At 40.4% G+C, this 13,797-nt stretch overlaps 1 protein-coding gene across 1 annotated transcript in view; it reads right to left on the reverse strand.

The window, feature by feature from the left end:
• cars2 (cysteinyl-tRNA synthetase 2, mitochondrial) overlaps positions 1 to 13,797 on the reverse strand; it is a 24,903-nt gene that overhangs the window by 5,553 nt on the left and 5,553 nt on the right. The window contains exons 4-6 of the mRNA XM_061903680.1: positions 1,576 to 1,647; positions 1,384 to 1,489; positions 1,217 to 1,297 (exon numbers count right to left, since the gene is read on the reverse strand). Of these exons, the coding sequence (XP_061759664.1) occupies positions 1,217 to 1,297; positions 1,384 to 1,489; positions 1,576 to 1,647 (259 nt within the window). The remainder of the gene's footprint in view (positions 1 to 1,216; positions 1,298 to 1,383; positions 1,490 to 1,575; positions 1,648 to 13,797) is intronic.

The raw sequence follows: 13,797 nt of genomic DNA on the forward strand, positions 1-13,797 counted from the left end.
TGCATAAAAAAGAAAAACATACATGGTCTTGTCTTACATAATGATAGGTTTAAGTCCAAAAACAGTTTCCCTTCTACACAATTACAATATAAGGATGCGTAGGCTATGAGCTGGTCATTTACTAAACTTAGGCTCTGTCTGATTTTGTGAACTTTTGTAATTTAACTTTGCGTTTTGCGTGTACATTGAGAACACAACAAAATGGTGAGAGCGCAGTGTTGGACACATACCACCCTTAAAAGTTAGCTACATACTGGCAGGGGAGTGACTAACTTGAAATAATGCTGGCTGAGGAGACACCCATTGTGATGGAAAGTAGTGAAGCGGGTAAATATTGCAGTTGTCACTTCCATTTTCTTTGCTTCTTGCATTGAACAAAGAGAGCCCGGTCTACCAAGTCAAATTTCCTTGTGTGTTAAACATGCTTGGTCAACACATGTAATTCAGATTCTGATAAAGTGTGCAATAGTAATTGATTTGGGACAGCCCTATACTGTAAGAATCCATGCCAAGTACACAGTATGGTTAGAGGTTAGTTATTTGAGACATTGCGTTACGCCGTTCTAATAGATGTTATTAAGCTTTATTCCAGTGGCGCACAGTAGTATCTTTGCTTTGGTCCAACCCACTTTTCGTGTGTTGCCGTTTTTGACGAAAATCTTTTTTCCCCCAAAATTCTCCCCTTGGTTTTCATATACTGTATTAGTTATTGTACGGCCAAATATTACACGTAACAAACTCGTCCCTTTGCCCGCAGAATCTATAAATCCTCTACTATTTTATAGAGTAAAATAGTAAAATAAGTCCATATGGAGCCGAATAATTAATTGTGAGTGCCATCACTATGTTAAATCACCATTAAATTTAAAAAAACGTAAGAAAGTAAAAAGATTGCATCTGTGTGGGTCTCCTCTCCCACCGTCCTCAATTCTTTAATAAAGATTAAACTAATGTTAAATGTTTATTAATTTACCTCGTTATTAATATTTGCTTTGCATTATTTTGTGCATCAATTATATTCTAAAAAAAATTGATTTTTGGGTGTTTGGGAAAGATTCCTTGGATTTACAACATTTCATATGAAAATATTTGCTTCAGTTTTTGTACAATACGGTTTTCGTCTGACCTTTTGAAATGGATGACCATGGTACCACTGCATATCTTTTCTAACAAGCCTTTAAAAATAGGTAATTTGAAAAAACTTCCCTCCACTTACCAACCCCTTCCTGAGAATCCAGTGCTCCTCCAAACTTGCCGTAGCGTCGCCCAATGGACTGGATATCAAAGTACACGTCGCCTACAGTCAGTCAGACAACCAATGTTTACGAGTGGGACACCAAATTATGCAAAAGCAGCAGTTAGGAGGACATTCTTAATATTCACCTTCTTTTGTGGCATAAGCTTTTCCGTGCTCGATAATCCTCTGGATGAACGCAACAATTTGCGGTACATTCTCAGTGACTCTTAAATACGCTGCAGGAGGAATCACCTCCAAAACAACAAAATACATTTAGAACCATGTTTAAAGGGAGAAATATTTTTTGGGAAAGTTTTATGAATTTGCTTGACACGCACCTTCAAAGAGATCATATCCTTCTTAAATTCCTCTTCATACATTCTGGCTATGATAGTGGGAGAGATTTTCTCCTAGAAACACATTTTGGAAATATTAAATGACATTAAATGACAAAAAAAAAAAAAAAAAGACAACAGTGCTCACCGATATAGGCAGTGTCTCAAATGCAATATTTTCTGTCTGCATATTTCAATAGGTACTGCACTTCACAATATTTGCACGTTTTTTTCAATATTTTTTAAAAGGACAACCCTGAAGAAAGGACACTGCACTAAATTCAGACACACTAAAAAGACTTAGGGCCTGATTTACTGAAGGGTTGTGTACTAAATCACATGCTAACTTCATAGCACATGCAACAATGACCTACTAAGCGTGTGCAAAGTGGATTGCGTCTGTTAAGTCAGCAGAATAAGGTGTGCAATCAATTTTGTGTCTTTGTCTTTATTAATATGCAAAATATATGCTGATCACCAAAACAGCCACAATACTGGAAGAAGAAAATGCAAATATATTATAAAACACATTAAATATGATTTATCAACACTTAGCACTATTTTGCGTTTTATTTAGCACATTTGAACAGAGCACACACACACACGGCTGTGAGACAGGAGCGCTCACGCTGCAAAGACACATGATGAACTGAGAATCCTCCGTCCTACGTGTATGTTTCAACATATTCGGACGGTCTGAAATAATCGTCTAGTAAGGAAAATCCTTTTATAAGATTATGTAGGTGCTGGTTGACTTCAGAGGCTGATTAAAACAAATTCAATTGATGCCTTTTGGTGTCATTTAATATTTTTTTTAATGACGTTCATATTTTAAAGTATGTATTTTGCGTCTTCAGCGCAGTAGTTCAGCCTCTCTCCCATGCATCTTCAGCAGTAAATAAAAGAAAAAATTAGGTGTCAATGTGGATGCACTGCACGACTGCTTCTAAAATACCCATAACAAGTAGTAAAAGTAATTTGCTTGTTTGAAAACATAGCAAGACACCACAGGTGATAACATGAATGTAAAGTAAATAATATTGTCTCAGTGGGGATGCCCCGTAAGTTAGTCTTCTTCTTTTTGTTTTATGGCGGCGCACTCAGTGTTAAAAGGTGCAATGCCGCCACAACCTGTATTGGAAGTTGAACCAGAGTTCCATCACTTCTCCCTCACAAACAGTTGTGATCAAAATTATTCAACCCCCACACAATTTTGGTATTTTGTTTATAGTCATATCAAATAAAGATGCATTAAATAGACAAATGCAACTTGAATTACAACATTATATTTTGTGACGTACCAAACAGTGTCATTTCTCTTAATATCTCATTGACAAAATTATTCAAACCCTTTAAGATCATAACTCTTAAGAACAGAATTTGAATAAGGTCTTTTCAATCGGGTGTTGAAAACACCTGTAGATCAATCAATCAATCAATGTTTATTTATATAGCCCCAAATCACAAATGTCTCAAAGGACTGCACAAATCATTACGACTACAACATCCTCGGAAGAACCCACAAAAGGGCAAGGAAAACTCACACTCAGTGGGCAGGGAGAATTCACATCCAGTGGGACGCCAGTGACAATGCTGACTATGAGAAACCTTGGAGAGGACCTCAGATGTGGGCAACCCCCCCCCCCCTCTAGGGGACCGAAAGCAATGGATGTCGAGCGGGTCTAACATGATACTGTGAAAGTTCAATCCATAGTGGCTCCAACACAGCCGCGAGAGTTCAGTTCAAGCGGATCCAAGACAGCAGCGAGAGTCCCGTCCACAGGACACCATCTCAAGCGGAGGCGGATCAGCAGCGTAGAGATGTCCCCAACCGATACAGGCGAGCGGTCCATCCTGGGTCCCGACGAGCGGTCCATCCTGGGTCTCGACTCTGGACAGCCAGTACTTCATCCATGGTCATCGGACCGGACCCCCTCCACAAGGGAGGGGGGGACATAGGAGAAAGAAAAGAAGCGGCAGATCAACTGGTCTAAAAATGAGGTCTATTTAAAGGCTAGAGTATACAGATGAGTTTTAAGGTGAGACTTAAATGCTTCTACTGAGGTAGCATCTCGAACTGTTACCGGGAGGGCATTCCAGAGTACTGGAGCCTGAACGGAAAACGCTCTATAGCCCGCAGACTTTTTTTGGGCTCTGGGAATCACTAATAAGCCGGAGTCTTTTGAACGCAGATTTCTTGCCGGGACATATGGTACAATACAATCGGCAAGACAGGCTGGAGCTAGACCGTGTAGTATTTTATACGTAAGTAGTAAAACCTTAAAGTCACATCTTAAGTGCACAGGAAGCCAGTGCAGGTGAGCCAGTACAGGCGTAATATAATCAAACTTTCTTGTTCTTGTCAAAAGTCTAGCAGCCGCATTTTGTACCAACTGTAATCTTTTAATGCTAGACATGGGGAGACCCGAAAATAATACGTTACAGTAATCGAGACGAGACGTAACAAACGCATGGATAATGATCTCGGCGTCTTTAGTGGACAAAATGGAGCGAATTTTAGCGATATTACGGAGATGAAAGAAGGCTGTTTTAGTAACGCTTTTAATGTGTGACTCAAAGGAGAGAGTTGGGTCGAAGATAATACCCAGATTTTTTACAAAGTCACCTTGTTTTATTATTTGGTTGTCAAATGTTAAAGTTGTATTATTAAATAGAGGTCGGTGTCTAGTAGGACCGATAATCAGCATTTCCGTTTTTTTGGCATTAAGTTGCAAAAAGTTAGCGGACATCCATTGTTTAATTTCATTAAGACACGCTTCCAACTGACTACAGTCCGGCGTGTTGGTCAACTTTAGGGGCATGTAGAGTTGGGTGTCATCAGCATAACAGTGAAAGCTAATACCGTATTTGCGTATGACGTCACCCAGCGGCAGCATGTAGATGCTGAAGAGTACAGGGCCAAGGACCGAACCCTGGGGAACTCCACACGTTACCTTAACATAGTCCGAGGTCACACTGTTATGGGAGACGCACTGCATCCTATCAGTAAGATAAGAGTTAAACCATGACAGGGCTGAGTCTGACATACCAATTTGTGTTTTGATACGCTCTAATAAAATATTATGATCGACGGTATCGAAAGCAGCGCTAAGATCGAGGAGCAGCAACATAGATGACGCATCAGAGTCCATCGTTAGCAATAGATCATTAGTCAATTTTGCGAGGGCTGTCTCAGTCGAGTGATTTGCCCTGAAACCGGATTGAAAGGTTTCACATAGATTGTTAAACGCTAAGTGTTCATTTAGCTGCTCTGCAACAATTTTTTCGAGGATTTTCGAAATAAAGGGTAGGTGAGACACCGGTCGATAGTTTACCATGAGGTCAGGATCGAGGTTAGGTCTTTTAAGGAGAGGATGAATAACCGCTTTTTTGAATGCTAGGGGAACAGTGCCCGAGGAAAGTGATAAGTTTATAATATTTAGCACTGATGGACCTAATAATACAAAAAGCTCCTTGATAAGTTTCCCAGGAAGAGGGTCAAGTAAACATGTTGTTTGTTTTATTCCATTTACACGTTGTAACAATCCTTCTAATGTTATTTCATCAAAACGAGAGAAACTATTTTGGATATTTGCAGTATCCGCCGTATATACAGTCGTATCTGTGTTACTATAACCCAGTTGTAGCTGGGACGCATTGTCTTTAATCTCCTTTCTAATAAGTTCAATTTTCTTATTAAAGAACTTCATAAAGTCATCTGCCGAATGGGTGGAGCTACTGGAAGGAGTCCCTTGTTGGGTTAGCGATGCTACTGTACTAAACAAAAATGTGGGATCGTTTTTATTAATGCGGATGAGATTTGAGTAATATTTAGCTTTAGCTAAGGTAAGCATTTATAAGTTATTAAACCATCACTCCATGCTTGATGGGGCACCTCAAGTTTAGTCGTGCGCCATTTGCGTTCCAGCTTTCTACATAATAATTTCTGAGCTCTAGTTTCTTCAGTAAACCATGGCGTACGCCTTTTTGGAGCCTTTTTTAACTTCAGCGGTGCTATACTATCAATGGTTTCGCGCAGGGCGTTGTTAAAGTTGTTAGTGAGGTTATCAATAGAGCCCACATACTTTGGGAACGGTGCCATTACCGATGGCAGTAGGTCCGCAAGAGTTGTCGTTGTGGCAGCATTAATGTTGCGGCTGCTATAGCAGTTATTATTATTATTAGCTTGCCGAACATGAGTCTGAACTTCGAATTTTATAAGGTAATGATCGGACATTACTTTAGTACACGGGAGTATCATAACTTTGGAAACGGTGATACCTCTGACAAGCACTAGGTCTATCGTATTACCGCTGCGATGCGTCGGTTCATTTATTATTTGTGTAAGACCACAGCTATCAATTATAGTCTGGAGCGCCACGCACGGTGGGTCCAATGGGGTATTCATATGGATATTAAAGTCTTCCATTATAATTATATTATCGGCGTGCGTCACTAGATCAGCAACAAACTCTGAGAATTCACTAATAAAGTCCGAGTGGGGCGCTGGGGGGCGGTAGATAACGGCCAGGCACAGAGGCAGAGGTGTGGCAGACTTCATAGAAAGCACCTCAAACGATTTATATTTATTATTTAAGTTAGGACTAAAGTTAAAGTTTTCGTTGTATATTAGTGCGAAACCCCCTCCCCTTTTAAGGTGACGGGCAATATGCGCATTCGTATAGTTAGGAGGGGATGCCTCATTTATCGCAAAAAAGTCGTCTGGTTTAAGCCAGGTTTCGCTAAGACCGATGACGTTAAGGTTGTTGTCTCTAATGACCTCATTGACTAATAACGTTTTGGGAGACAAAGATCTGATGTTTAGAAAGCCCATATTATAAGTAGTGGGCTGTTTTAAGGAGTTCTTGATAAAATTATCCGTAGTAGCAATATTAATAATGTTGCGTTTATTATGCGCAGTGTACTTAAAATAATTACGACCATATCTAGGAATTGATATGATTGATGTGATTAGAACCATAACGAGCAACAATTAAACTGATTGAAAAACACTGTGACGCTCAGCTTCTTGTAGATGGTCAAAGCAAAGGTGTATTTGCAACATGGTTAAGTCCAGGGAGTGGTCAAAGAAGTCAAGAGAGGAGGTAATTTCTCTTCATGAGAAAGGATATGGATATAAGAAAATAGCAAAGACATTACACATTCCAAGAGACACAGTTGGGAGCATAATTCGCAAGTTTAAAGCTAAAGGCACAGTAGAAACACTACCTGGGCGTGGTAGAAAGAGGATGCTGAGTGCAACTGCTGTCCGGTATTTGAAGCTTACAGTGGTGAAAAACCCTCGGGTAACAGCTGAGAAACTATAACAGGACATTGCAGAGGGGGCAACGCAGGTTTCGGCCCAGAAAATAAGGCGCGCACTACGAGATGAAGGCCTCCATGCCAGAACTCCCAGGCGCACCCCACTTCTGACTACCAGGCACAAGTAAAATAGACTCTCGTATGCCAAAAATCATCTGGACAAACCCCAAAGGTTTTGGGAAACTGTTCTATGGAGTGATGAGACAAAACTGGAACTCTTTGGGCCTATGAATCAACGTTATGTCTGGAGGAGAAAAAATGAAGCTTACAAAGAGAAGAACACCTTCCCTACTGTTAAGCATGGTGGGGGATCAATCATGCTCTGGGGCTGTTTCTCTGCCTCAGGTACAGGGAATCTCCAGCGCATTCAAGGCATTATGAATTCTATTTCCTACCAGAATATATTAGCTGCAAATGTCATGAAGTCAGTGACGAAGCTGAGGCTTGGGAGACGTTGGACCTTCCAACAGGACAACGATCCCAAGCATACCCCCAAATCAACATCAGAGTGGTTGCAGAAGAAGGGCGGGAAGACTCTGGAGTGGCTTTCACAGTCGCCAGACCTAAATCCTATAGAAAACCTGTGGTGGGACTTGAAGAAGCCAGTTGCAGCACGCAAGCCCAAGAATATGAATGAACTGGAGGTATTTGCCATAGAGGAATGGGCTGAAATACCTGTAGATGGTTGCAAGAAGCTTGTGTCCGGTTATGTATCACGTTTGAAGGATGTCATTACTGCCAAAGGGTGTTCTACTAAGTACTAAAGATGCATGTAACTTGGGGGTTGAATAATTTTGTCAATTAGATATTAAGAAAAATGTCCTTTATTGGTATTTTGTAAAATACAGTGTTACAAATTAAGTTGCATTTGTCTATCTGACACATCTTTATTTGATATGACTATAAACAAAATACGGAATAAATGTCCAAATTGCTAAAACACCAAAATTGTGTTGGGGTTCAATAATTTTGATCACAACTGTACATGCATACATACCTTACCATACAAAATTACATTCCATTAACCTGTCTCTTCTGGAAATGTCATTAACTTATTTACTAAAATGAATGATTGCATGTTTCACAGACGTATTAAAGTTGTCACATAATCTTTTTGGGTGTTTGTTGATAAGGTGCAATGTCTTATTCAGACATCGTATATGTATATTTGTATATACTGTGTATATATATATATATATATATATATATATATATTAGGGGTGGGCAAATTAATGCGTTAATTACACGTTAACTCATCAATCTATTAACGCCGACAATTATTTTATCGCACATTTGCGTATGTTGTTTACATGTTTTTATTTTGTTAACGCCTTTTCTTAACAAGATGGCATCTCCCGGATGTACTTCGGCGTCGAGGGGCTCTTGGTAAAGATGGAACATTTGGCAAAAATACCGGACAATTTTGCAAATTTCATGACTGGCTTACAGCGTGGTCACTCCGGGATCACTTACAACCGCCAGACAATTCTGAATGTGGATAGATCGGGCCGTTTTTGACTGAATGACGCGTTCTTGCTAGACCGGCTAGCTAGCATGGGAATACTTTGCCGGCTACATCCAGCGGCTTGTGAAGCAGCGGAGTATTTGTGTTGTCTGTCTATGAATAATGCAGACGAGGAGTGTTGGCTGAGTTCTTAACGTTTACTTTCAGAGCGTGCATATCACAACATACAAGATGCCATCATGGCAACACAACCTATACCGGGCTACCGCGCATGCTCGTCACTCCTGTTGCATGCTGGGTAGGGTAGTTCTTTTTTTCCCTGGCTCATAACATCACAAATAGTACCATGTATATGCGTTCAGTTTATCAAAGCACCAAGCAAACGATCGGAAAATTCCCATCATATCAATTCCTAGATATGGTCATAATTATTTTAAGTGCACTACGCAGAATAAACACAACATTATTAATATTGCTACTACGGATAATTTGATCAAAAATTCCCTAAAACAGCCCACTACCTATAATATAGGTTTTTTAAACATAAGACCCTGATAAAAAAAATGTTTCTGCTGTTACCTCAGAAATTGCCTGTTCAGATGTTATGATTGTGGCTCAGAGATTTCAATCAATCAATCAATGTTTACTTATATAGCCCTAAATCACTAGTGTCTCAAAGGGCTGCACAGACCACTACGACATCCTCGGTAGGCCCACATAAGGGCAAGGAAAACTCACACCCAGTGGGACATCGGTGACAATAATGACCCAGTGGGACGTCGGTGACAATGATGACTATGAGAACCTTGGAGAGGAGGAAAGCAATGGATTTCGAGCGGGTCTAACATGATACTGTGAAAGTTCAATCCATAATGGATCCAACACAGTCGCGAGAGTCCAGTCCAAAGCGGATCCAACACAGCAGCAAGAGTCCCGTTCACAGCGGAGCCAGCAGGAAACCATCCCAAGCGGAGGCGGATCAGCAGCGCAGAGATGTCCCCAGCCGATACACAGGCAAGCAGTACATGGCCACCGGATCGGACCGGACCCCCTCCACAAGGGAGAGTGGGACATAGAAGAAAAAGAAAAGAAACGGCAGATCAACTGGTCTAAAAAGGGAGTCTATTTAAAGGCTAGAGTATACAAATGAGTTTTAAGGTGAGACTTAAATGCTTCTACTGAGGTGGCATCTCGAACTGTTACCGGGAGGGCATTCCAGAGTACTGGAGCCCGAACGGAAAAAGCTCTATAGCCCGCAGACTTTTTTTGGGCTTTGGGAATCACTAATAAGCCGGAGTCCTTTGAACGCAGATTTCTTGCCGGGACATATGGTACAATACAATTGGCAAGATAGGATGGCGCTAGACCGTGTAGTATTTTATACGTAAGTAGTAAAACCTTAAAGTCACATCTTAAGTGCACAGGAAGCCAGTGCAGGTGAGCCAGTACAGGCGTAATGTGATCAAACTTTCTTGTTCTTGTCAAAAGTCTAGCAGCCGCATTTTGTACCAACTGTAATCTTTTAATGCTAGACATAGGGAGACCCGAAAATAATACTTTACAGTAGTCGAGGCGAGACGTAACAAACGCATGGATAATGATCTCAGCGTCTTTAGTGGACAGAATGGAGCGAATTTTAGCGATATTACGGAGATGAAAGAAGGCCGTTTTAGTAACGCTTTTAATGTGTGCCTCAAAGGAGAGAGTTGGGTCGAAGATAATACCCAGATTCTTTACCCTGTCGCCTTGTTTAATTGTTTGGTTGTCAAATGTTACAGTTGTATTATTGAATAGAGTTCGGTGTCTAGCAGGACCAATAATCAGCATTTCCGTTTTTTTGGCGTTGAGTTGCAAAAAGTTAGCGGACATCCATTGTTTAATTTCATTAAGACACGCCTCCAGCTGACTACAATCCGGCGTGTTGGTCAGCTTTAGGGGCATGTAGAGTTGGGTGTCATCAGCATAACAGTGAAAGCTAATACCGTGTTTGCGTATGATGTCACCTAGCGGCAGCATGTAGATGCTGAAGAGTGCAGGGCCAAGGACCGAACCCTGGGGAACCCCACACGTTACCTTAACGTAGTCCGAGGTCACATTGTTATGGGAGACACACTGCATCCTATCAGTAAGATAAGAGTTAAACCAAGACAGGGCTAAGTCTGACATACCAATTCGTGTTTTGATACGTTCTAATAAAATATTATGATCGACAGAATCGAAAGCAGCGCTAAGATCGAGGAGCAGCAACATAGATGACGCATCAGAATCGATCGTTAGCAATAGATCATTAGTCATTTTTGCGAGGGCTGTCTCCGTGGAGTGATTTGCCCTGAAACCGGATTGAAAGGTTTCACATAGATTGTTAGACGCTAAGTGTTCATTTAACTGCTCCGCAACAATTTTTTCGAGGATTTTTGAAATAAAGGGAAGGTGAGACACCGGTCAGGATCGAGGTTAGGTCTTTTAAGAAGAGGATGAAAAACCGCTTTTTTGAATGCTAGGGGAACAGTGATAAGTTTATAATATTTAGCACTGATGGACCTAATAATACAAAGAGCTCCTTGATCAGTTTCCCAGGAAGAGGGTCAAGTAAACATGTTGTTTGTTTTATTCCATTTACACGTTGTAACAATTCCTCTAATGTTATTTCCTCAAAACGAGAGAAACTATTTTGGAGGGCAGTATCCACCGTATATACAATCGTATCAGTGTTAATTGAACCCCGTTGTAGCTGGGACGCATTGTCTTTAATCTCCATTCTAATGACTTCAATTTTCTTACTAAAGAATTGCATAAAGTCATCAGCTGAGTGGGTGGAGCTACTGGAAGGGGTCCCTTGTTGGGTTAGCGATTCTACCGTACTAAACAAAAATTTAGGATCGTTTTTATTACGGTGGATGAGATTTGAGTAATATTTAGCTTTAGCTAAGGTAAGCATGCGTTTATAAGTTATTAAACTATCACTCCATGCTTGATGGTGCACCTCAAGTTTAGTCGTGCGCCATTTGCGTTCCAGCTTTCTACATAATAATTTCTGAGCTCTAGTTTCTTCTGTAAACCACGGGGTGCGCTTTTTTTGGAGCCTTTTTTAACTTTAGCGGTGCTATGTTATCAATGGTTTCGCGCAGGGCGTCGTTAAAGTTGTTAGTGAGGTTATCAATAGAGCCCACATATTTTGGGAATGGTGCCATTATTGTCGTCGTTGTGGCGGTATTAATGTTGCGGCTGCTATAGCAGTTATTATTATTATTAGTTTGACGAACATGCGTCTGAACCTCGAATTTTATAAGGTAATGATCGGACAATACTTTAGTATACGGGAGTATCGTAACTTTGGAAACGGTGATACCCCTGACAAGCACTAGGTCTATCGTATTACCGTTGCGATGCGTGGGTTCATTTATTATTTGTGGGAGACCACAGCTATCAATTATAGTCTGGAGCGCTACGCACGGTGGGTCCGATGGGGTATTCATATGGATATTAAAGTCCCCCATTATGATTATATTATCGGCTTGTGTCACTAGATCAGCAACGAACTCTGAGAATTCATTGATAAAGTCCGAACAGGGCCCTGGGGGGGGCGGTAGATAACAGCCTGATGTAGAGGCAGCGGTGTGACAGACCTCATAGTAAGCACCTCAAACGATTTATATTTATTATTTATGTCAGGACTAAGGTTAAAGTTTTCGTTGTATATTAGTGCGACCCCCCCACCCCTTTTAAGCGGACGGGCAATATGCGCATGTGTAAAGTTAGGAGGACATGCCTCATTTAGCGCAAAAAAGTCGTTTGGTTTAAGCCAGGTTTCGCTGAGACCGATGACGTTAAGATTGTTGTCTCTGATAATATCATTAACTAACAACGTTTTGGGAGACAATGATCTTATGTTTAAAAAACCCATATTATAGGTAGTGGGCTGTTTTAGGGAATTTTTGATCAAATTATCCATAGTAGCAATATTAATAATGTTGTGTTTATTATGCCAAGTGCATTTAGTATAATTACGACCATATCTAGGAATTGATACGACGGGAATTTTCCGATTGTTTGATTGTTGCTTTGATAAACTGCACGCATCATGGTTAGCCACCTCAGTAACGGGGATTTTCCGATTGTTTGTTTGTTGCTTTGATAAACTGCACGCATCATAGTTAGCCACCTCAGTAAAACACATGTCCAACTCTGAAACACTCAAAGCAGAAAAAACTTGTTCTAATTTAACTGACTCCTTACCCAGACTAGTAGTCTCGCATCTTCCATTTAAATCCGGCTTCAGGATGGAGGGAAGTGGTGTTCTGTGGGGATTAGCCTTCTTTGTTTTTAGCCCCGCTCGGCATCCGCTTTTCCGATCACACCGCTGGCGTTTGCTCCGTAGACGGCCCCCGCTGCTACTATACTCCCCTGCTTCACAGGCCGCTGGATGTAGCCGCCGAATTATTCCCATGCTAGTTAGCACGTCTAGCACGCACGCGTCTATCAGTCCAAAACGGCCCGATATGTCCACGTCCAGAAGTGACGGAGTGACCACGATGTGAGCCAGCCATAAAGTTTGTAGAATTGTCCGGTATTTCTGCCAAATGTTCCATCTTTAGCAGGAGCTCCGCGATGTTGCAGCCCGTCTGGGCGCCGCCATCTTGGATATACTATATTTGTATGTAGATTATATTTATTTTCCATAACAAACAGGATAACTTAAATACCCTGGCAGTGGCAATAAGCTTAAATGTTTGTATTTACATTTTTTGAGTTGATTTTCATAAAATATGCTATTTAACTGCTACTGTTTAACAAGGACTGATTTAAATTGTGTTTGCACAACAAATGTGTTGGCGCTTTTGTTCATGTGGGAGAATATTCCAATAAAGGTGCATTACACACTACTTTTGAATTCATTATTGGGCTTTGCGTATACAATGCAGTTAATCGCAATTAATCGGAGAAATAGTGCGATTAACTTCGATTAAAATGTTTAATCGTTGCCCAGCTCTTATATATATATATATATATATATATATATATATATATATATATATATATATATATATATATATATATATATATATGTATACATACATACATACATATATATATATTTTTACATATATACATACGAACCCCGTTTCCATTTGAATTAGGAAATTTTGTTAGATGTAAATATAAACGGGATACAATGATTTGCAAATCATTTTCAACTCATATTCAATTGAATATGCTACAAAGACATTTGAACATTTGATGTTCAAACTGATAAAAAAAATTTTGTTTGCAAATAATCATTAACTTTAGAATTAGACGCCAGCAACACGTGACAAAGAAGTTGGGAATGGTGGCAATAAATACTGATTAGTTGAGGAATACTCATCAAACACCTATTTCGAACATCCCACAGGTGTGCAGGCTAATTGGGAACAGGTGGGTGCCAGGATTGGGTATAA

The sequence above is a fragment of the Nerophis ophidion genome, linkage group LG06 (assembly GCF_033978795.1).
Source record: "Nerophis ophidion isolate RoL-2023_Sa linkage group LG06, RoL_Noph_v1.0, whole genome shotgun sequence".
Classification (NCBI taxonomy): domain Eukaryota; kingdom Metazoa; phylum Chordata; class Actinopteri; order Syngnathiformes; family Syngnathidae; genus Nerophis; species Nerophis ophidion.